Source organism: Harmonia axyridis, chromosome 5 (genome assembly GCF_914767665.1).
Source record: "Harmonia axyridis chromosome 5, icHarAxyr1.1, whole genome shotgun sequence".
Lineage (NCBI taxonomy): Eukaryota > Metazoa > Arthropoda > Insecta > Coleoptera > Coccinellidae > Harmonia > Harmonia axyridis.
In genome coordinates, this window is record NC_059505.1 from 30,966,108 (window position 1) to 30,992,308 (window position 26,201).

The 26,201-nt window shown below is 33.4% G+C and overlaps 1 protein-coding gene across 1 annotated transcript in view; it reads right to left on the bottom strand.

The window, feature by feature from the left end:
- The window catches only part of LOC123680664, a 44,437-nt gene extending 18,562 nt beyond the window's left edge, over nt 1–25,875 (bottom strand). Inside the window, exons 1-2 of the mRNA XM_045618670.1 lie at nt 25,479–25,875; nt 745–901 (exon numbers count right to left, since the gene is read on the bottom strand). Coding sequence (XP_045474626.1) covers nt 745–901; nt 25,479–25,517 — 196 coding nt within the window. The 5' untranslated portion in view covers nt 25,518–25,875. The remainder of the gene's footprint in view (nt 1–744; nt 902–25,478) is intronic.
- Nucleotides 25,876–26,201: the final 326 nt, after the last annotated feature.

Sequence of the window (26,201 nt, forward strand, 5' to 3'; positions counted from 1 at the left end):
TCTTCAGTTTTTTTTTGTTTCAGATTTGCCAGAGATAATTTGCAAGATAGCCCAGACATATCTACCCAAAACGAAATAAATGTGAAAACTATACCTTTTCAACTCCTAACTTAAATTGGAACTAAATAGATTCAAATTTGGAATGAACACAGTCGAATTGGGAATATTAGAATTCAAATTGGGACAATATTCACTTTTTCATTAATTAATTTAATTAATCAAATATTCGTTTACATTTTCTTATGTCAATAGTAAATCGCGAGTGAGTGTATACCGAAAGTTTGATTCGAAAACATGCTCTATATTAAAAAAAAAAGCGGAATCAATTAAAAATCAGATAATAGCGATCCAAAAGGGAAATGTAATTTTTAGAATATTCTGGATCTTTCATTTTGATATAGAGCATTTTTTTCGAATTGAACTTTAATGTAGATTAGTTCGATATTCCTTTTTGACATACAAAGATGAGTGAATTTCATGAAAAAATCTAATTAAATAGCAATAAAATTGTTTTTTTCCAATTTGAATGTGTTTAGTCCAATTTGAATTTGGTTATTCCTAATTTGAAGTTGAAAAGGTATAGTAGAAAACATATGAGGGAAAATCTATTCCCGAAAACAAATGTAGAAGAAAATGAGACAAAACTACTAGGTAAGTAATTTCGGTTTTCTAAAAAACATAAAGATTTAGGAATTTCGCCGGTTTAAAATTTCATTAACTCTGGAAACAACTATAGGTACTCACATTGTATACATGTTGTTTGATTTACTCTAGCGAAAAATGATTGACAGGAACACCGTCCTCTGTTGCACATGGATCCAGGTATATTTTCCTTACATTCCCAATCACTGTTGCACTCATCTCCTAACAATGTACCAGCGACATAGAGATGCTGACTAATCTGAAATGTCAAAATATTTATCAATAAAGATTCAACGAAAATAAAAAAAAAATTAGAGTTATTCTATCCGACGCCAAAGTTATTGAATAAAATCTAAACCACCCTGTATTTTAATATAAAAACCGAAAAAAGTTCAAAATAATGTATTCAAGAGTATTTTGATTATTCATGTTTTCCCTATATTGTTTTTATTTATGATTTTGTTATATAAAAGAAATATTCATTTCATGTACCTCCGTTTTTTTCGGGTAGGGCGCAATTTTAGTGCTAGTCCAGCAGTAGCAAATACCTTAGGTCGGCCCTGAGTTTCATAGAATCAATTAATTAATTTTCCATACTCCAAACAGCCTTAAAATGGTTAGGGTACTTGGCCTCTGTGTAAATTCTCGATATTTAGACATCTTATTCACTCATAAATTCCCTTGAAGTGTTGCTTTAATGGTAGAATGCATTACAATTAATAGCAAAATTTGATTTTAATTTTCTATTAGCAGCAGTAAAACCGATGTGTTAAATTAAATTTATACAATATGAATTATTTTACCCATTTTCCTGGAGGATTTAATGTTTTATATAATGAAGAAGTTTTATGTTGTAACGCATGAATTGTTATCCGATATGAAACAGTATGACCACACAAGTTCTTAATAAGATGAAAATTCATCAATCCTCATTAGGCTAGTTAGCAAACTCGGCAAAATGTTTTTCATCTCAATAGAATGATAGCTCCATTTTGTGTTGAACATGATCTTTTCATCCAAAAATCTCAAATTTACAAGAGACAACAACCTCTTTATTGAATTATTTGTCAGTTTCCAAAATTAGTGCGTCAGACATAATGGATCTATTCAATTTTTTTCAAGGAGTCTGAGTCATATAGAGGGAACTGAAGAACAATGTCCCCTGAATTATATATAAATCTATGAACAATTCTATTGAAACTGATTTCAAAATCATAGGCTTATATTATGTAATTTGGGATAGTCAAATCGTACAATAAGTTTTTTGAAATCAGTATTATTCATTATTCATTAGATTTGTACTCTTCTCTTCTTAATGTGTGTTGAAAAACAATATGAATTTCGTAATTGAACCAAGTTCAAGGTCATTCAGAATAAGAGAGATAGACCACACATATGTTATATATTCGAAGTCGGGGAAAAAAAAAACTAGTCAACTATAGAAAAATATACAGGGTGTTCCATTTGAAAAAATGAAGTTGCAATCAATATGTTGCCCACTCTGCATATATTTCGTTTTGTGAAATCATTTTAAAAAACACTAGTTGATTTCGTGAAACTTTTGTAGAAAACATTTTTTTGTACCTCTTTTAGTAAAAAAGTGAAAGGGGGGTCAAATTATGGTGAAAAACCCGGTACATATATTATATTGAATGAAATATATTGATTTGAGTGATTCCCGAATCCCGATTAAATATGAAAATTTGAATATTTGGAATCCGATATTTTCCTAATTGTCGAATGTAGCAGAATATTCATTATTTTCTGTATCTACCTGCTGAATTCCAAGATTTGGCAACTTTTGCTCTCCTAGTGTAATCGGTTCTTTCGCGTCGTTTGGCGCGCTTGAAGTTTGTTTATTGAGTTTCTGATATATTTAGGTATTTATTTCAATATATTTTAAGTCAATATGAAACGTTGTTTCACTATGGAACATAAGAAGTGCATTCTTTGTGGAGAAACTCGCGAACTAAGTGAAATATCGTATCACTGATATGCTTTCATTTCCGCGCGCTTAATGTCAAATTTGATAGTTCATGTTGGGGACAAAATTTGCTTACTGAAAATGACATATGCTCCCTCTATCTATGTTCATTACTCTGAGGTCCATTGAATTATGTAGGTAAAATAATTTAACACTATCCAATACTTTTATCAGAAATGAAATAAAGGCTTCAAGCTATGCTCATTAGAAAGTTCAGAGATAAATCGTTTGAGGAATTTAGAGAATTTACCGAATGACCTGACGGACCTACCCCAATTCACATCTATTCAAATAATTCACCTAAGGGTCCAGAGGGTTTTTCAAAAGTAATAAAAGTTGTACACTCATTTCAAAACAACCCCCTACAAATATTGTTGGTTCCCAATTTTCGAACCTGTAGTCTGCAAACATCTGAAGAAGTTACATTGAAGCGAAACGCAGTACGTTTAAATTGAATTCCATAATAAATAGATATTGAAATATACGTGTATTATTTAATTTGTGTACAATGTCTACAGAATCCTCAAAAAATTGAAGTGCAAAAATCGGAAGTGTAATTAAGTGATAAATACTTTGAAGTTCAGAATCATGATTCATTGTGAAGTCCTACAATGATAATCTGACATTAATGATCCGACAATTCAGCAAAGTAATAAAATGTGGGCGTTCCAAGGATCAATCATCTCGTTAGGATAACCAGAGGATTGCGGAATTTGATTTATGATGCGAATCGAAGTTGGCTTGATGTTTGGTAAGTAAGGCCGTTATTATAGTGTTCAGGAAGTAGTGCTTTATTCTTGCTCTGTATAATCATAAAGTCCAATAAGTTCATTTCACCTCGGTGAAGCTAGATAACCACCAAACTTCGAACCATGTTGAAATAACAGGATAATACGTTTGATTGCTTTATGATAGATCGGATCACCATGCTAGTTACCAAAGTAAAAAACTGCTTATAGACTACAGAAGCATGAGCTGTATACAATAGGCAGTCTATGTACTCTTAAGTATTAAATAAAGCAAAAAATTACATATCATTCAATAAGTCCCGGGCCTGAAGAACAGATGGCAACGTCAGTGTCATATACCAAGTACCAAGCTTCAAAAGATGCGTAGGTTCCAAAGGACCAGACACCTGAATGTATGAAAAATGGTTACCGGTTGATTTCTTATGTTAGTATTGTTTTTGTAGACCTTTATCCCCTTAATAAGAAAAACTGAACAGATGAATCTGGTCAATGCTGGTTCCCAAGTTATAGGGTCTTCAAAGTAGACAAAACGATAAAAGCTACAAATGTAACATTATTGATTGTATCAATCATAACTTTCAATTCTTAAATTGTCCAAGTATGGTATGGTATGAGTTGTGGCCTTCCTTCGTGACTTTTTTTGTCATATCTAGAAAACCGACGCCAGTTTGTTGTCACCTTTCATTCAGAAAATGGAAGTGAAGATGTTGGTATTATGATAGGGGTACCTCAGGGATCTATCTTGGGTACAATTTTATTTGAGTTTATGTGAATGATTTGCTCAATTATTTGCAAAAAATGTTTCCAAATAATGCTGTCGTAATTGCTTATGCTGATGATATGAATGGACTTGTTAAAGTTGAGAATTGTGCTGAATTGGCTGAGTTAACCAGAGAGCTTCACTTACATTGGTAAAAAAAAACTTGCTAACCTTGAATACTGAAAAGACAGAAAAATTAATTTATAATAAAATATTTTCCATTTTCAACCATGATGATATACATTGGATAAGGTGAAGTTCCTTGGCATTTTGGTTGATGAAAGACTACATTAGGATCCTCATATTGAAAATCTTTGTGAGAGGCTTATAAAGGTTTGTTATGCGCTCAGATTCATGTCTAAATGCTGCAATATTCATATATTAATGAACTTGTGTTATAGTGCTTTCAACTCACACATCAAATATGCTATATTACGTTGGGGTAATGCTCCAACAGCCAACAGAGTGTTTATTCTACAAAAATTTGCTGTGCACATAATAGTCAACCTGAAATGCAGACAATCTTGTAGGCAATCGTTAAATGGGGATTTTGACTTTGGCGGCCTGTATAGCGTATATTTACTCACGTTCATAAGAACAAACGTTTTCTTGCAGAGAACAGAGTGAACTAACTCGTTTTAAATCTTCGGTGCAGCCACTACGTCACAAAACTTTTTTTATTAAAAACGTTTCGTTTTTATGGGGTGCAAACTTTTCAATTCCCTACAGGTGAATATACAGGATGTCTCTTATCTCTCTTGTGTGTTATCTTCTTGAGAAATCGTTTTATTCTGTTGATGAATTTTTCACTTGAATCACATTTTTGGTACTCTTGTATTTCTTTGACTTTTTTATGTTAATGATTTGTATCATTTCAACTTTTGGAATTTATTATTATTATCATAACTTTTTGGTGAGGGAACATATTTGATTACATTTTTCGCTAATTTACAGCTAAAAGGGTTATTTTTCATTGATTGCTAAGGTATTTTGTTAAATTTTTTAGGGGTATTTATTGAGTCACATGACTAGGCGGAAAAAGTAACTGCTAAGCTGTTTTGCACATACAATATTCTATGTTTACTATTCGTTTCATTATTGCGCTATTCTTATTGTTATATTAAAGTTGAATAATATAATAATAGCATTGTTGATTGTCACACTATCCAGCAAGTTTTTCTGCTCTGAAACGGGTTTCAACCAGTATCTTCGGCTACAAAGTTGATTTGGGTAACCTTGTTTCTTTTTTATGGTTAGAACTGAAATTCGTATGGGACCATCTCCATCTCATACAGGATACCCATGTCAAATTCCATTCAAATCGAATAAGAATTGTAGATGTTAAGGCTGCTACAAATATTTGCGGACACAAAGACCGACAGACAGATAAAATGAACTAATCGATAACAATGTCTTCATAATAAATCACATCTCACATAATTATATACAACAATTCTGTGGTCTTCCATAGGCGCATGAAAAAAAGGATCGCTGAAAAGAGCTTTTCTTTGATGGCAACATGAACCGAACGAAGTTTCTTCTCCAGAAGAGCTCTAGTTCAATTGAATAATAGCATTATGAAAGTGGCTTGAAACTGGCGTTCCTCAAGGGTCAGTTTTGGTTTCTATATTATTCTCATGAACAATCTTGGACCGTTGATTGTAGCATGCCAATTCACATGGAGTGAATTATTTTTGAATTAAAGTAATTCCAACAATTTTCAGATATTCGAAAAGAACATTACCATACAAAATCCAATAATTCCCAGTACTGTTTCCTTTATGGTGTGAAACTACACTCTCACGTAAATTCGACATTGTCATACCACGAAAATGACATTAGATTGCGTACAACGAATTCATAATGGTTCATGATCAAAATGAAGACGTAACAAATTGTTGAAGACTATAAAATGTGGTTCACTATGGTTAAAACCCGCTATTTTAACAGTTGTCTTGGCGGCCTCACTCTGAACTGTACCATTTGTAGACGGTAGGCACAAAACTTGTTCACCTGCATTTCTGATAGTAACGTTACGTCTACTTGTTCATATCCATACTAGCTGAAAACTAGGTGAAGTCAAAAAGCTCCTCATTAAGTATTTAGCGTAGCAGGAAATCGTGCAGGATGATGATACTGCTGAAAGTTGAAACGCTGAAAGTTATACCACAACGGTGGGTATGAACGTTCAGCGCATTACGTTGGCTAAACCTACTCGCAGAGCTACTAGTCCAGTCAATATATGTTTTTGTTTATTTACAGAAAAGAGTCGAGCTGAAACAGCTATAAAAGACTCGGCATATAATATTCAAAAAATGAAAACTAAATTCTCAATAATCAACCGAAATATGAAATACAGCAAAACAAATATATATCAATAAACTAAATCAATCATCATAGTCCAAGAATATCTAACCGATTCTTGAACACATTGACACTGTGTGAGTTTTTCACAGAAAACTTTTGGGGTAGTTTTGATTTCTTCGATATTATATGTTTTTTGGGGTGCTGAATCCGAATCTGAGGTTTGCCAAAAAAATTTCGTGACGGAACATTGAAAAAAACGCAAAAGAATAATTGATTCTCCCAATTTAATCCAGATGGGTTTAAACGAAAAATGCATTTTAAAAATCACCCCCTGAAATTTCGTTTATTTCTTTATATTGATTTCAATGAATATATTTAGGAAATATTAAGCCAATTGAAAAGTCCCCGGTCTGATGCATAGATGGCGGTGCTAGTATTAAATCCGTATGATATTTAGCTAGTATCAACCTTCAAACGTTACGTGTCAAAATTTGACAGCAGTTCGACCATTAGTTTTTGAGATATTGCGTTGTGAGTGTAGTTACTTTCGTTATTTAAAAAAAGATGGAAAAAAAGAATTTCGTGTGCTGATCAATATTGCCTTTTTAAAGGAAAAAATACAGTTGAAGCAAAATATTGGCTTGATGAAGAGTTTCCGGGGTCTGCACCAGGAAAATCAACCATAATTAATTGGTATGCTAAGTTTAAACGTGGTGAAATGAGCACCGAAGACGGCGAACGCAGTGGATGCCCAAAAGAGGCTGTCACCAACGAAAAAATCAAAAAAGTTCAGAAAATAATTTTGAATGACCGTGAAGTGAAGTTGATCGAGATAGCAAACATTGTGTTGAAATCATCTGAACGTGTACATCATATCATTCACGAATATTTGTACTTGAGAAATCTGTGTACAAACTGGGTGCCGCGCGAGCTCACAATCGATCAAAAGCAACATTTTGTTAATGATTCTGAGCAGTTTTTGAAGCTGTTTAAGTGCAATAAACCTGAATTTTGGCGTCGATATCTGACAATGGATGAAACATGGCTCTATCAATTCACTCCGGAGTCCAATCGACAGTCAGCTGAGTGGAGTGTACACGATGAACCGAATCCAAAGCGAGGAAAAACACAACAGTCAGCTGGCAAGGTATAATATTCATTGATTACCTCCAAAAGGGCCAGACCATCAACAGCGATTATTATATAGCGTTATTGGATCGTTTGAAGGATGGAATCGTTAAAAACCGGCTCCATTTGAAAAAAAAAAGGCTGTTTCCCCAAGACAATACGCCGTGTCACAAATCAATGAAAACAATGGCAAAATTGCATGAATTGGGCTTCGAATTTATTCTGTATCCACCGTATTTGCCAGATCTGGCCCCCAGCGACTTTCTCCTGTTCTCGAACTCAAAAGAATGTTCGTTGGAAAGAAATTTAGCGCCAATGAAGAATTAATCGCAGAAACTGGGGCCTATTTTGAAGCGAATAACAAATCGTACTAATAAATGGTATCGAAAAGTTGGAAGATCGCTATAATCGCTGTATCGCCCTCGAAGGCAACTATGTTGAATAATGAAATCGAATTCTGCCAAAAAAATGTGTTTTACTATGGTATACCGGGGACTTTTCAATGGGCCTTTTATGCAGTATGATAAGATTGATATATGCTGTATTATGTATATGTATTATTCAGGTTCAAATACTCGTATATGGACTTACTCATCCATGAAGGCATCTCCTGCCAGAAGTTCAAGACCACAAAGTACTCTTGGAACAAATTTGGTCGCCATCATAAAATCCATTGCAGAAGTAAGAGCCTATTCAGAATAATATGAGAGGTGACCCTCGTAAAGCCTAACCGCAAAATAATCTTTCAAAAGCAATTACAACAGTCGGTTTAAGCTGAGGATATCAAGTTACGGTTTCCATAATGCTCCTGATGTACCCTTTCTGTTCAAACCGCTTGAGTTTCTTACATAAAATTAATACCTACAACCAAAACTTTCCCGTCATCTTGGTCCTCTATAATTCCACATGGATTGGAACCTCTATCGATTTTATTATAGGCCAAAGTACGTGATCAGTTGTGGGAAATTTACGGGACTTTTGCTGTTTTATTGTTTCCCTATATTCTTGGAGATGGATTTTCCCATGGCTTGGAAATGTTTCCTGTGTAAACGTTAGCTTTCGTGTTTGGCGGGAAAAGTGAAGTCAGTTCATAATGTAGAAGTTCGATTTCACAGACGTCACTTTTACCTCCGAAAAAATTTGAAAAGTACAAATTATAAATAAAAATCGTATAAATCAAAAAGGCAGAGTATATATTAGTAGAATTTTCGAACCTATTTATGATAATTATCACTGATGAATTGTGCATATTCGCACAAATTTAATTCACATCCTTATTTATTTCATTTACTACTTCAAAAGTCGCCATCTTTATCTTAATCTTTTTCGAGAGTGGATGGACACACCAGTATTTCTATAGGCATCTTGAATATCATCAACAAATACCTTCGAATCTACTCGTTATTTTTCAATGTTAAATCCATAATTAGGTATAGTCCAGTCAATTTATGCTCACAAGGGCACCTCACGGGAAAGTTTTAGGGTAGTTTTGATTTCTTCATCTCTATATGACATGGACTATGGTGAGCCCATAGCTAAAGCGATAAGTTTTTTTATATAGTTTATCTTTGAATTGGAAACAGTATTTTTCCATACATACGTAGTCCTATAAGTACATATTGTATGAACTCGCATCAGTGTATCACAGAATTTACATGTGATTGCTCCAGAATCTAAGAAACTAAATTAAGGCATAAAGGAGATCTTAAATTTCAGAAAATTACAATTTCTTACAGTCATCATCAAACGAGCGTGCAATAGCTTCATTAGCTTCTGACCGATCTTTTCTAGAATTCTCTACTGATATTTACTGAAGAGATTCGTCAATGCTGAACCATATAATAGGGCGATCACATGCTTACATAAGTGAGAGTAGGTACCCTTGAATTTCTGAATCCACATCGCCCAAAAACAATGAACCCTCTTTATGGCACTTTCGGGACACCATCATACAGAGTTCACATATTGTTTGATGAGTTTGCGCCAATCTCTTCTTTAGTTTTGAATAATTAAAGTGTTTTCACAGCTATTTTCATTCCATATGTGGCTTGATGAATCATTTGTGATCCCATAAGGATGGGGTAGCGAATCGCTTGGATCAGTTTGTTCAGTTCAGAGTCAGTTTTTTCAGGTATAAAAAAACATTCGTAAGCTGTGATAGATCCCTTGTTGTACTTCACCTCTTTCTTATTTCCGAAAAATTTTCCAACAAAATCATAACTGAGGAACTGGTAATGTTGGGTGGAATTATTTAATTGATTATTATAATTGAATAATTTATATCTAATATTCATGAGTATCTTATTACGATAAAAATTAAAAAAATATTAAAAATTCGATATCAGAGGCAGGTTTTTTCATAGTATTCTCAGATTTTTCATGAAAATTAAGTTGAATGGAAACAAGCGTGCAAATCTCCATTTTTCTATTAGAAGGCAATTTTCTCACTCTAGGAGTATATTCTCTAAAATACAATCGGTATGGTTTTTATTCTGCATAGAAGTAGCCAATACGTCTTCTCGAAAAAATATTGCCTGTTTCGGCGGGGTAAGTAGTTTTTTCATTATATAATTACCAATTAAAAAAACTATATTTTGAATTTTTCGCTTTTTTCTCGTAAATGGTGCTTCTAAAGATGAAGTGATCTGAACTAATCATTATTTCAGCTTGCGATTCAATTTTTGAATTCATACACAGGATGTTACAATGAAAAAAGTGTAACTTTGGTCTATATCTTTCTTTTCGAACACTACTTTATACAAGTCACAAAAAAAGATTTTCAAAATATTTTCATTTACTCCCTCAAAATGAGATCTGCGTCTGGGGTGGACCACCCTGTGTGAATAAGGTGTCCCATCGAATTAATGACGAGAAATTCAATATCTATGGAACAGAGAATATTTTTGATAAATCATTAACGGGATGCTTCTTGAAGATCTTCGGCTGAAAAACTGCCTTGAAAATATGGTGTGTCCTATTTGAGAAACACGAACACGCCTCTATATCTCTGAAACGATAATTAATTTCTATGATCTGTTATAATTATCAACTACTATGAAAATTACTGAAAAAGCGTTTCAGAATTTTTTTTTAATATATTGAACAGAAACTAAAATATAGCGAAATATTTGAAACAGTAATTTTTAAGAAACGTCCTGCAACTCGATAATGAATCAAGATATCTATGATCTGATTTTTGATATCCCATTATTTCTGAAAAAGAGATCGGGGATCCTTGAAGATTTTTTCTCTAAGTCTTAGGTAGCACCGAATTTGGGACATCCTGTCGATTTAATGAACTAAGATAGCCATAATTTGATCAGGTTAGGAGAGTAGTAGAGAATTCAGTAGTAGTAGGAGAATTAAAAAATACTTCATATCTGTCACATCACATTTTGGATTAGATTGGTTGGTCAAGCCATCCTTCTAGGCGCTATTGTGCAGTCGTGAGGAAGCGATTCAACCATTTTTGAAAACTGAATTTTGAAAAGATAATTTGTAGCAATCATGAATTAAATCCATAATGATTAAATTTAAATTTTCATTTGCAGTAATAAACCAAACTGATGAGCATTTCCCATTCTGAGTTTACATCTTCTGAAACAAAAACTGATAACTTTTTTTAACTCTGAGGAAAGGAACCTAATTCAAGCACCAGCTTATCAGACATTTATCAACAAGCAATAAAATAACAAGACGTCTAGAAACTTTCTTCAATCAAATAATTCCCAATTACTTATCAAGCAAAATCTGAAAGACTCGTGCAAACAAAATCAGTTGAGGTGAGTGATTCCATCACTCCATTAAAATTCTCGAAATTTTAAAACAAACATCTTCAATAAAGCCAGTTTATGAAAAACATCCCACGCAATTTAGTCAACCGCCATCCTGAGCACCCTCTCTTGTTAAACGCCTGTTTTCGACACAAGTAATTTCACTGAACAAAAAGCAATTTCTTTTTCATCTTTGTCCCAAGATTGACTCGGTAATCACTTTCGATATCCATCAACATCCCCACACCACGTCATTCCGCAAAGTGAATTTTCAGGGAAGGAAAAAAAACGATAATAATTCCTGATCTACGTAAACTTATATTCATGCAATATGCATTGACACAAAGGAATTGTGAATCGATGAATATAGAGGGAGGCCAAATAAAAATATTCTAAAAGGATAGATTGGAACACCTTATGACTCTATGTGGCATGAAGGTCTGATATACAAAATGAAGTTGATGAAATTTCCAACCAAACTTAAGAGATTAATACAATCATACCTGGCAAATAGAAAATTTAGAGTTAATATCGATGGTACCATGTCAACGATTAGAGGAATTGAAGCCGGAGTTCCCCAAGGAACAGTGATAGGACCGCAGCTGTTCAACTTATACATGGCAGATATACCAAAAATGAATAGATGTAAACCCATTTTGCAGATGACACTGCTCTTTACTAACACAGTAGAATGCGGAAAATAATTACTAGGCAGTTATACAGGGTGGCCACTTTTTCAATGGGATTGTATTGGTAACTTTTAAACCATAAGAGTTAGAAGGTCGGTCAAATGGAGAAAAAGTTGCATGCATAGAAGCATTATCAAGCAGTTCAAACAAATCGAGATTATCAGGGCCGGTTGTTGAGATATCATAAGAAAAGTAAATTATGTCATTTTGTTTTTTCTTTTTTTCCCACTTTATTTCAAATATTATCAAAAAATGTTTCAGAAATTTTTTATTCGACAGTAAATTGTTCTCAATTTGATGTAATCAGATTTCGTATCCAACGTTTCGTGCTCTCTAGGCCACCCTCAACTTCATTTTTTTCAATACGGACCTGTATATTTTATGACACTTTTCGAAATAACTTTTAACGCCGAATTCAACGATATATCATACAATGTCAGTCAAAGTTGATTTTCAGGTGATTTTGACCCTTATCCAAATTTCTTTGGGTCGGATCTGTATTACATTTAGGTACCTTGGTACCTTTAGTTTAATTAACAAAATGCAATACATTTCGATGAGAAAATCATCTTTTTCATCTTGAACTGAATGGAACATATCAGAATCAAATCGAGAAACAAGTAATAATTATTTACATATTTCAATTCATAACAATTTAACGAATTATCATTTAATGAAAGAAAAATCGAATGATTATTCGAAAGTAAATGAATATGAATGAAGTAAGTGTTCGAAATGTCCACCATTTTGTAAAATGCACTTAACGGTTCTGGAACCCATACTTCTTATACATTTGCTTATTTCGTCTTCTTGAATACCTTCCAATACATTCTCAATCTTCTCGCGAGAAATCACTATTGTTGGATTTGTCATTTGTTCCGTTGAAACAAATTACAGAATCGAACTTTATTTTGATATCATTACGATATAAGTTTTGCAAGGCTTGGTATTCAAATTCAAAATCATTGTATTCGCGTCTCTTGACTATTTTATTAACAGCAGTTTTTGATAAATTGCATTCACTACAGATCCGACCCAAAGAAAATTGGATAAGGGTCAAAATCACCTGAAAATCAACTTTGAATGACATTGTATGCTATATCGTTGAATTCAGCGTTAAAAGTTATTTCGAAACGTGTTGAAAAAAATGAGGTTGAGGGTGGCCCAGAGAGCACGAAACGTTGGATACGAAATCTGATTACGTCAAATTGAGAACAATTTACTGTCGAATAAAAAAGTTCTGTAACATTTTTTGATAATATTTGAAATAAAGTGGGAAAAAAAGAAAAATCAAAATGACAGAATTTACTTTTCTTATGATATCTCAATAACCGGCCCTGATAATCTCGATTTGTTTGAACTGCTTGATAATGCTTCTATGCATGCAACTTTTTCTCCATTTGGCCGACCTTCTAACTCTTATGGTTTAAAAGTTACCAATACAATCCCATTGAAAAAGTGGCCACCCTGTAGATAGACCCAGATAAACTGATAGAATACTTCAAGAAATTGAGATTCAAAGTAAATACGACGAAAACAGTTGCAATCCACTTCGGAGGAACAACATTAAAGAAAGAGAAAGCAGGAAACGTCAAAAAAGAAAATCAGACGATAGAATAGAAAAAGGAAGCAAAATATCTGGGAGTAATTCTAGATGAAAGAATGAACTTCAACAAATAGATACTTGAAAAAAGGAAGGGAGACTCTACCCACTGCTCAACCCAAATAGTAAACTTTCTTTAGAAAACAAGCTGAAGGTAATAAATATAGTCCTTTTACCAAGCATTATGTATATACAGGAGTAACCTGGTATAATACGGAAGACAATAAGAGAGATCAGTTACAAAGTACACTAAATACAGTAATCAGAACCGCGGTTGGCGTTGAAACTATTGAGAAAAAGTTAACGAAGAAAGAAGACGACAGAGACGCTGAAGGAGCATGAGAATAGGAAATTAAAAAAAAAGAAAAACAGATAAAAGGTAATACATCTTTCAAAGAACCAAATAGAAGAAAAAAGTGACATGCAGAATGGAGAAAAGTCTCCCAATTAGACAACAGTAGAAAATTGGAGAAATTATAGTACAGGCGTAGGGAATAAAATTCCAGTCCTTACACATAAAAAAAAGGCCTGAGTGAGTGTCTAGCTTTTTTCTCGAAAAATGAAAGAATCTTATATCCGCACATCGAAATATCCTTTTATTTTCGAAATATGAACGAAAATTGGAATATTAAATTAGATATTTTTAAGTATATTCATAAAATAGAATTGATAGCTGCGTCACTAAAGATTTTTGAGGGGGGTTCCACTCATATTTATGGTAATCTTTGGATGCAGTGATTTATGCAGGCCAACCTGTATACAGTTTCATTATTACAATTGTTGCTAGACAGAATATTAAGAGATTGATATTCATCAGGGATCAATTCTATGCAAATTCAAATAAAAAAAAATTCAAAACAATTCATCAAAGAACCACAATACCCCAAATGGTATGTATTGAAAAACTACCAAGAATTTTATTTGTTTTCAGTGGTTATATTCTCTAGCAATATTCTTGTACATGAAAAAGGCATTTGATAAAATGTGGCATCAAAGTCTGATATAGTAGTAGTAGTAGTAGTAGTAACAGTCCTTTATTGTTCATAAACAAACAAATGGCCATCGACCTAAGGTCCTTCAGCCTTTAGATTTATACATACATATATAAGTTTTTTTTTTATAACTAAATATAATATATATTGTATTGTATCTTACATTAATAATTGTACAGTTATTATCCAGTGTTCGCTAGTGCCTCAAATAGGGTCTGTGTGGGGTATTTTCTATGTGTTGAATGATGTTCCTCTCTGTGGTATATTTCAGTTATTGTAGTGATTTCTTTAAGTCTATTGTAAAATTTCTTGTTCAGTTCAGTGAATCTACTCATTATTGGTTCAATCCCAGTTGACGAATATAACAGTTGATTAGGTGGGTTGTGCAAAATATTGTTGGGGTGCCTTATTCTTGAGATAATTCTAAGGGATGTTGTTTCTGCCAATTGAAGATTTTTTAATGCTGGTGTTCTGCAATTTATATATATTGGATGCGCATATTCTATTAGGGGCCGACATATAGTTTTATATATTTTGGTGACATTTTTTAAATTAATTCCTTTTCTTCTGTGCGTAAGTTTAGAGGTCTGATATATAAAATGGAGTTGATGAAATTTTCAACCAAACTTACGAGATTAATACAATAGAAAATTTAGAGTGGATATCAATAGTACCATGTTGACGATTAGAGAAATTGAAGCCGGAGTTCCCCAAGGATCGGTGATAGGACCGCTGCTGTTCAACTTCTACATGACAGACATACCAAAAATGAATAGATGCATGATAGCCCATTTTGCAGAAGACAATGATGACACCGCTATTCACCATCACAGTAGAATGCGGAAAACAATTACTAGGCAGTTACAGATAGACCCTGATGGTCTATGTTGCCTGAGTATTTTCTTCTTTTAATTTATTTTCGCCTAGTTGTTACTATTATCTCACGTTTCCTTCGATTGTCTTCTTTCTCTTTCAGGATTTCCTATCATACAAGCTTCAGAACCATAAAATCTGAATTCTATAAATAGCTCGTTTGTGCTTTTTTCTGAACGGTAAAGGTAAACTTAGGTTTCCATTCGCAAGCTCATAACTTTTAATAGATAATTAAATCTTCAACACCAGCTAAGAGGAGCAATAAATTTTAATTGTTAATATTTGGTGTCTTTTCCTTCGTCAAAACCAATATTTCACGAAAAAACAAAAATGTGGTCACGGTTTGTTGACCCCCACATTAGCATACTGACCACTTCGAATACCACACGAAGAAGAAACATTTACATTCAGATAATATTCTCCTCGCAGTAGACGTTGTTATAATATTATGTAACAACACAAATCTCTATCACCACTCAACAAACAATTCCCGAAAACTAACAGTACCATCGGTACTGAACAGACAAGAATTTCATAGCCATTGACAGGTCATTAAATTAATGTGAATCATCAGCAGAATATACAAGAATCTACAGTGTTAATTCTCAGACAATGAAATATCTCATATAAATGAATTATCGCATAAATGAATTATTGCAGGTGGAATGAGTGTGCAATAAAAATCTTTTAATGTGAAGAAGATAACCACTGAGAACAAATCAAATTCTTGGTTGATTTTCAATACATACTTATCGAGGTATTGTGGTTCTTTGAAGAATTGTTTAGAAAATCTTTGAATTTGAAATTGGCCAGAATAGATCCCTGATGAACACCAATCAATATGAATATTCTGTCCAGCAACAATTCTAATGATGCATCTGTATACAGGTTGGCCTGCATAAATCAGTGCATACAAAGATTACCATTATTATGAGTGAAACCCCTCCCCCCAAGAATCCTAAGTGACACATATCTTTGTTTTTGCAATTCTATTTTATGAAGATAACTAAAAAATTCTGATTGGCTTTTGTTTTGTTGTTAAAAACAAGCGTATTCTGGACCTCGTGCTCTAAAAATCTTAAAGTCAAACTAATGGCCAGTTGCACCATGTTTAAATTTTCAATCAATGTTTAGGCAAATGGTGCAACTGGCCATCAGTTTGACTTTAAGATTTTCAGAGCACCAGGTCCAGAATACGCACCAAAGGTAGATGACAAGATTGAGTGTGCAGGGTGGTCATTGTTCAATGAAACGAAATATTTTTCCGAAAATGTAAAAAGATGTTGACCTCATAAACTTCAGTTTATATTTCGAAGTTTCATCATGAATTCATAATAAGCAGAATATTTATTATTTTCTGTATCGACCTGCTGAAATCCAAGTTTTGGAAACCTTTGCTCTCCTATATAGGTAGTGTCATCGGATGTTTCATGTTTTTGGCGCGCCTGAAGTTTGTTTTCTGAATTTCTGAAATATTTAGGTATTTATTTCAATATATTTTGAGTAAATATGAAACGTTGATTCACTATGGGACATAAGAAGTGCGTTCTTTATGGAGAACCTCGCGAATTGGGTGAAATATCTTATCACTGATATGTTTTCATTTCCGCTAGCTTCATTCAAATTTGATAGTTTATGTTGAAGAAAACATTTGCTTACTGAAAATGGCATATGCTACCTCTATCTATGTTTATTACTCTGAGGAAACGATATGGATATCAAGTTAAGTAGATACCGGCAATACTCTGACAATCCAGTAAGGCTGCTCCCTTCAAAAATGTTCTACCTCAAACTTTTCCAAGTGGGAGTGGACACACCAGTAAGCATATCTAGACATCTAAAGTCAACCAGAGTTCAAACTACCGTAGTGATGCGTGCAACAATTAAATATCCCAGAAGAGACTCTAAAGCATAATAATGGGTGAATACCAGATTAAGTGCATGTGTGCTAGGTGCAAATCAAGATTTCACCGGCTTCCTTATGTACTCTTCTTCAGTCTTTGAACTCCCGACCGCTAGTTGATGAATGGAAGATCCAGTAGTAACCACTGGCGGTCATGCAAATATCGCAGAACGCATGCATTGTATGGGAGATGAGAATATCAATTACCGTAACGGTCCATAGATCCGACTAAGATAACAACGAAACAGATTTCAATCATTCGATGCCGAGTTTGATATCCTTCTTTATTTGATGGTAGCTGATATTTGAACAGTCTCGCGTACGTGTACGTTGAAATAATGAAGAGGAGGCTGGTTTGGTATTCTAATATTCAATCTCTGGAACCATTTGAGGAAATGAAACAATTGATTTGAAGTTTATTTAGAAAAGATTCCAGCCAGCTGATTAATTTATAAGAAGAAGGCAAAACTTTTTTTCTGAATGTATGAAGAATGTTACAGGTAAATTCCAATTGTTAGTATTGTTTTTTGTAGACTTTTATGCCCTTAATGAGAAAAGCTGGTCAACGCTAGTTTCCAAGTTCAAACTGGACATAGCGATAAGAACTACAAATGTAATATTACCATTACTTTTAAACCAGAAAAGACGAAATCGAAGATCCAGTTGAAGGTTTTTACTGCACATGAAAAACAGGAGCCAGAAGCATTTTATGGTTTCTGGTATACGCCCGTCATCAACTGAACACAAAGTACCTTAGCAAAGTTTCGCAGGAAAATCTCCAAGATGCCGCCTCACGAAACACATTGCAACCATTTATTGCACCTTTAAATTGATGGCAATAATAAATTATCAAAAGGAAAAGAGTTACCAATATCAATAATTCAATGCGGAGTTGATATTGGAACAGTCTCGCATATCTACGTGTACGTTGCAATAATGAAGAGGAGGCTGGTTTGGTATTCCAATATTCGATCTTTGGAATCATTCGAGGAAATGAAACAGTTGATTTGAAGAATATTTATAAAAGTATTCTAGCGCAGCTGATTGAGTTAGAAGATAAATGCAAAACTTCTTTTCAGCGGTTGCTAAAGGACCAGGCACCTGAATGTATGAAAAATGGTTAACGGTTAAGTCCAATTGTTAGTATTGTTTTTAGTAGACTTTTATGTCCTCAATGTGAAGAGCTGATCAGAAGACTCTGATCTGCTAGTTTCCATGTTACAGGGTGTTCAAAGTAGACATAGCTATAAAAGCTACAAATGTAATATTTTCATTACAACTGAACACAAATGACATAAGAAATGTCTAAAACATTACAGTGTTGCCATTATCACCACTTCAAAATTTGTAATCCAGCTTCTCCAATTTACTTCGATAGGTAAAACATGCTTATACCATTTTTGATACTTATTAGTAAATATCCCTATTATTCCTCAGTTTCTGCGAAAACGCAAATTATCTTCTCTCCTATATGACAGTTCTAATCACGTTACCCAATCGGGCGTTACTTCGACATATAGTCGACAGCACGAACCGAACATTTGGCCTGAAATGATCTCATGGGCATTGTGAATTTTCGGCAAACTGGATGAATCTTGCGTTCCATTGTCCATAGTGCAATTGTCGATGTTTATACGTAGAATACATTGCTGTGATTACGCTAGGAAATTGGGAAGGGGGCGACACATGCCTCAGACAGCGCATCTGTTCATCCCTATTCAAGCCGATAATCGAATCAGATATAATGTAAAATTAATTATGGGTAGATTTTCGCTAACGACACGTTTGGCGTGAAGTTTCATCATGATTTTCGATGGTTCGCGTGATTGGAAATTACCTAGAATCAATTTGGGTAGGATGAGAGCAGGTAATGACAAATCAACGACTGCCAGGATTTGTGAGGACGAGACAAAATATAATTCAAAATGCAGGGTATTAATAGGCCAATTGAAAAGTCCCCGGTGTATCATAGTGAAACATATTTTTTTGGCGAAATTCGATTTTATTATTCAACATAGTTGCCTTCGAGAGTGATACAGCGATTATAGCGATCTTCCAATTTTTCGATACCATTTTTGTAGTACGATTTGTCTTTCGCTTAAAAATAGGCCTCAGTTTCGGCGATTACTTCTTCTTTGGCGCTAAATTTTTTTCCAACGAGCATTCTTTTGAGGTCTGAGAACAAGAAAAAGGCGCTGGGAGCCAGATCTGACGAATACGGTGGATGCAGAAGCAATTCGAAGCCCAATTCAAGCAAGTTTGCCATTGTTTTCAATGATTTGTGACACGGCGGATTGTCTTGATGAAACAGCACCTTTTTTTCTTCAAATGGGGCAATTTTTTGACGATTTCATCCTTTAAACGATCCAATAACATTATATAATAATCGATGTTGATGGTCTGGCCCTTTTGGAGGTAATCAATGAATATTATACCTTACGCATCCCAGAGTACTAATGCCATAACCTTGCCAGCTGATTGTTGTGTTTTTCTTCGCTTTGGGTTCGGTTCATCGTGTGCAGTCCACTCAGCCGACTGTCGATTGGACTCCGGAGTGAAATGATGGAGCCATGTTCCATTCATTGTTATATATCGACGCAAAAATTCAGGTTTATTGCACTTAAAGAGCTTCAAACACTGCTCAGAATCATTAACACGCTGTTGCTTTTGATCGATTGTGAGTTCGCGCGGCACCCATTTTGCACACAGCTTTCTCATGTACAAATATTCTTGAATGATATGATGTACACTTTCAGATGATATCTTTACATTGTCTGCTATCTGGATCAACTTCACTTTATGTTCATTCAAAATTATTTTGTGAACTTTTTTTATCTTTTCGTCGGTGACAGCCTCTTTTGGGCGTCCACTGCGTTCACCGTCTTCGGTGCTTATGTCCTCACGTCTAAACTTAGCTTACCAATCAATGATGGTTGATTTTCCTGGTGCAGACCCCGGCAAAGCAATATTTTCTCAGCACACTAAATTCTTTTTTCCATTCTTTTTCAAATAACAAAAGTAGCTACACTCACAACGCAATATCTCATAAACTAATGGTCGGACTTGTGTCAAATTTTGACACGTATCGTTTGAAGGGGACTTTTCAATTGGCCTAATATGCAATCAAATTATTAGCAAGATCTTGGCAGAATGTTTAATGAAATTTATCCTGACCAATGCACTGAAAAAAAAAAAATGTATGATTGCAGAATAACTTGACCCTTTATAAACAATTTCATCAAAACTTCATCGATATATTATTTTCCGTTATATAATTCAGAAATAATCAAAGGCATATGGTAAACCGAAAAAAGTAATAATATATACAAGGTGTAACATTTGGATTATTGAAGTTGTTATTACTTTTCGATATAAATGGCCTCACCGCAGAGCTGAAAATATACCTTTGTCATTTTTGGTATCTTTTCGATTATTTTGTTGGAATTGTAATGAGCATAAGTGATCAGATATTGGAATAGATAGTTAATGTGAAATACACTGCCTAATTTTAACCAATTTCATTTTATTTCAAAAGAAATGCTGGGATTGATTATTTTTCGGATATTTTTTCGGAAACATATTCTAAATATTTCAGAGATTCCCATTTTCGTAGTCCTCACAAGTTTCAACAGAGTAATTTACCATTTCGCCAATCGATTTGTTATAGATAATTACAGACACAGAACTATGATGCGTAGTTTCCAAGTAATCTCAAGGGTTTTTCTTCTCATATTACCTATTATCTCAGTCCTACCCCTATATATGATAGTATAGGTACCAAAAGAGGAAATACTGTCTCAGCTTCCATCGGTATCCTATCTAGAATCTAGTTATACGATCTCCCACTAGTAGTAAAACAACCCCTCATCTAACATGAGAAATAGTCGGAAGTTGAAACTATCTTAATGACTAATCGATAACTGAAGACGAAGAAATTTGCGCCCCAATTTGGAGAATTAGAAATAAGGTACATGCCAATAGTAATATTAAAATATTATTTATCTCTCGAAAAAACCGTCTGAAAACGTTTCTATGGCTTCGTGAAAATCAGCCACATACCTAATACAGATATGTAACAAAATATAGTCCGCTTGTTCTGTATTGAACCGGAGTTTGTTTCCTGCGAAAGCCAGCAGGCATAAGTTAATCCTGCTGGCCATTTCGCAGAAGAACCCCTACTACCCAAGCAAATAATTCGAGTGAAATTGTAATTGATATGATCTCCACTTAATGACCGTATTTTTTGAATTAACTTCCATGATATGTTATTTTCTATTATTAGTACAAGAATTTCTTTCTAACAATAAGAATTTGAATAACTATTATTCGTTATCAATTACAATAATGAACCTTCAATAATCCTTCAAGGAAAACATTTCTAACACATTGCATTGTGACAATTCACCATTTAAAAAGCAAGAATCGAAATTCATATTCCTGTTCAATAACAAAAAAAATTCATTCATATAAAAATATGAGCTACTCCAGCAAATTACAAAATCTTTCAACATGAAATAAGTTACTCAAATCATTGTATACACTGAGAGAAGTGTTTATTTGATATGAACGAAAATGCATTATAGTTAATAAATCATTTATTGGATATATGGACAAACAGATATTAGTATAATGGAAATAAATAATTTATTTGAAATCCCACGAATAATCATCATTTATTATTACACTTCATTTAATTACGCATAACTTATATTAATAATGCCGAAGAAATATCCATTTGAAGGAACTAAATATAGTTGAGGTTAATTCATCACTGAGTAATAATTAATAAACCCTATTTATATGTAATAAAAATAATATTTCAATTCAGTAATGGTTAACGTATTTCTTAGATAATTATTTTGGTTGTTTCTATTATCCAATTGTTAGGGTCTGAGAAGAACCGTTTGCCAAATAAGGTAATTTTTTAGAGTTCATATTGAGGATATCCGGGTTTGAACCCTAGTCATCTTGATTGCATCTGTTCACTCTAACCACTGTTCTGCCAACATCACTAATAACTAAGCAGGTACAAACGGTCTAAACCCAAAATTTAGTACAAATGTGCTAAGCGGCGTTCAATAAGCCCATTGTAACACAGATTTTATGTTTAAAAAGGTAATTCAAATCAAAGGAAAAGTTCAAGGACAGATACTTCAAGGAGATGCGCTTTTATTTGAGGGATGTGTCCTTAAACTTTTCCACAGATTGGATGGCTAGAATTATGTTAGTTTGTTAATTATTAATAAATCCTAGGTATATTCTGAATGAATAAATTATTGAATTCTTGTAAGAGTTTATTCATAAATAGCAAATGTTCGTTAACTGCCAGTTGAAAATTTGTTGACACTGCATTTATGTTGTTTGTCGAGTTAACGTAAGTTCATATAAATTATTTATCACCGAAATATATTAAATATTATTAAATACCTTGTAAACAAATATTTTATTCTCTATTAATAAACATTTTTGAATGTATAATTTAACTATTAATGAATATATCAAATAAAAATCTGCCGTAATAGTAATAGTTGTGAATAAATAACCTGCAAATAAGTGCTTTATTAATGAGAAAATATGGATTTCTTTCAGTGTACGCGTAAGGATAGGACAATACTATATCTCTAATGATTTCAGGATTATGAAATCAAACTATTCGATTCAGAATCCGAAACGTAAAGAAATAAAGAAAATGAAGATTTCTGTAAAATATGCGGATATTGTTATATTTGCAATTTTTTTTTCCATTTGATCAGTGAACACGAAGCTGAAGAATAACATGTTTAATACTTAAATATTCCGTTAAACCGTTAAATTGTTCTACTCAGTGAATCCGCAATATCGGAAGAATTATCATCAATCGTCCTACAGCTTTTTTGTAGCAAAGCATCGGATTCAGATCCAATAATACCTACGGGCTGTCAACTCCTACATTCCTCCTGAAGAATATTGATATCCAATTGGGAATTTCGAATTCTTCCTTATTTGGAAAAAGAACCGCTAATTTATTTCTGAGGCCACGTTTCAAAATTTACATATGACAACCACTAGGTATCTTATCGCTCAATTATTATTCGTCACATCAAGATGATTGAATGTATAAAAAGCCCACATGTGAACTTTACAGGAATTCGCGATTTCAGATCTTGACTGAATTTTTAGTGCCAAATTAGTTCTCCTAACGGTTTAGTATAGCCAAATATATCTTGAGGTGATATTATTGGGTTATCTTATTTTTTTCGTCATCAGTTCGTGACTTTCACAAATTTCTTTAAATTTTCAAGATTGAAATGAAATTATCAATTAAAATTTTCAGTAATAGAATCTTGAAACATCATTCAATTAGTTCTAGAGAGAAAATACTGGAAATGAAATACATAATTCGAATATCATTTTCAATTGTAGAATTCTGCAAATCTAACAAATATATTTATTATTTTCAAATAATGGCACTCATATCTAGGCAGACAATTACTTGTAGAGTTCTGTTTATTGTATAAATATTATAAAGGGTTAGAACTATTTAGAGAGGCAGTACAGGTACTTATATCGAAAACCGTTTGAGATACAGGGTGCCTTAAATTAGGTACAAATAAGTTGCGTTATTTAGGGTTTAGTGATTTAGTTCTCGAGATATCTCGAATAAACTAAATATCGAGATATTCTTTTTCTCTGTATATCTCATTTGTTTCTGGATCCCTATGACGTCCATTAGAAAAAAATATTGACTATCACCATTAGAATCTCTAAATTGGATAATGGCTACAAACAAAATTTCGTGAAGTTATCTCCAGAAACAAATCAGTTATACAGAAAAAAAGAAAATCTCCCTTAATAACGCAACTTTTTTGTCATTTAACCCACCCTGTATCTCTAACAGTTCTCAATATTCCTGTAGTGCCCCTCTAAATGGTTCTAACCCTGTAAATTGCTTTAAAAAAACGAATTTACCACTTTTATAGGAAGATTTCACCGCCCAAATGTGGAAATTTCAGAAAATATGGGAAATTGATTGAACTTGTTGATATTATGTCGAGACTCATTCAAATATACACCTCATTTATCCATTGATTGATAATAAGCATTCTTCAGAAAACGAGATCAAACGTTAAAGTAAGAATTTTTTACTTCTTATAGCACTTCACCAAAAGTTATCATATAAAATTTTAGTGCATAGCAGTTTAGATTTGAACTGACATGTATTCGTTGATGATGTTAATTCTGTATGAAAAACATTGTTTTTCATTTATATTTCTAATATGAAACCTTTGAAACCGTTCAAATTCTCCTGAAATTTTCACATTTTACGTTTTGTGATATGTAAATCTTTTTTCGGAATCCATAAAAACTATTTGCATGAAATTGTTGTTCAAAAATTATTTTCTATACAGCTTTGATTTTTTTTCCGAGAACACGATTTATGACTTTCAAATTAAAAAATCTAGGGATATCAAATTTTGAAAATGCATTTCTGGAAATAGTAGATATTTGAGCCTAAATTTTTTGAAGATTTCAAAATACAGAATCAATAAATATGAATTCAAAATCTGCAGCATTTCAATCATCATATGATTTTCTCCATACAATCTTCATTAAATGAAAAAGTAATAAACCATAGAGTAATATTTGAACTTACTCTTCTTTTCAGGTCGTAGGAAACTAATAATAACAAGGTATCTCTCATTTCTCGAAGAATATGTCATATATAATATAATAATAAGGATTTTTGGTTGTTATATAGCAAGATAATAAAAATTTTCAAAATACATTCATTAAAAATATCTGATTAGAAAAGGTAGGTGAATTGATAAACATGTGAAATACTGCTATATTCCAGTTCTAGTCCCAGTTATTATACGAATAATTTCCTAAGAGTAGAGTAGAATTTTCAGTAATGAATTTTTGAATTTTCATCAATTTAAAACGGATGGCAAAGAAATTAGTTAATCATACAGAATTTTCATAGATATAACCTCTAAAGAGTTAGTTACACCGAATTCAATTTAAGCTCTCAAATTAATGATCATAGAATTTTCTGCATTTAAAAAAATATGAAAATTATCAGTATAAAAACTCACCAGTAACGAAGCGCCCAAAACAATACCAATAAATTTCATTTTTCAAGTTGAAACGTCCAGACAGCTCAAGAACATTTATCCGCGACTTTGTCCCGTTCTTCTTCGAAAAAAAAAAATAAAAACCAACACGCGACAAATCAAGAACAATTCGACGGTAGAAAAAGAACTGTTTTTATGCGAGTCTTTGAACTCGCACGCGAATGAATGAAAACACGCGCGGCAACCGAGTGCAGGAGACGCAGCCCACTACGATCTCTATTCTGAATCTGTGCAAACAAGACTCTCTCAAATCGTGCTGCAATCATCAGCAGTAGAACGAGTAGAATAAACTAAGTGGCAAGTGGAGTTGTGTGCGGTTTATACTGTGTACACCGGGCGAAGTAGCGGCACAAGTAGGGGTCTTGCCATCACAGTGCTATTCTGTCACAGAGTCGGTCCCTATATTGAGCCGCTATAGCTTGGATATGTCTTCATCCTTGCCCACAGGTGCGGATTAGGGAATCTTTCCACGGCTACTGGAAAACCGACTCGCTTTTCCGGAGATTGAGGGAAAATTTTGTAGATGTGGCAACAGCGTAAAAATGAATTTGACAGCAACTAATCACTATCACTAATTACTTGAGTGATAGGAAATTTTGACAGATGTGGCAACAATGTGACACCGATGTTTAAAAAATGAAAGATGCATAACCTAGAATTCTACACTGAGGTCGTTTTCCATCA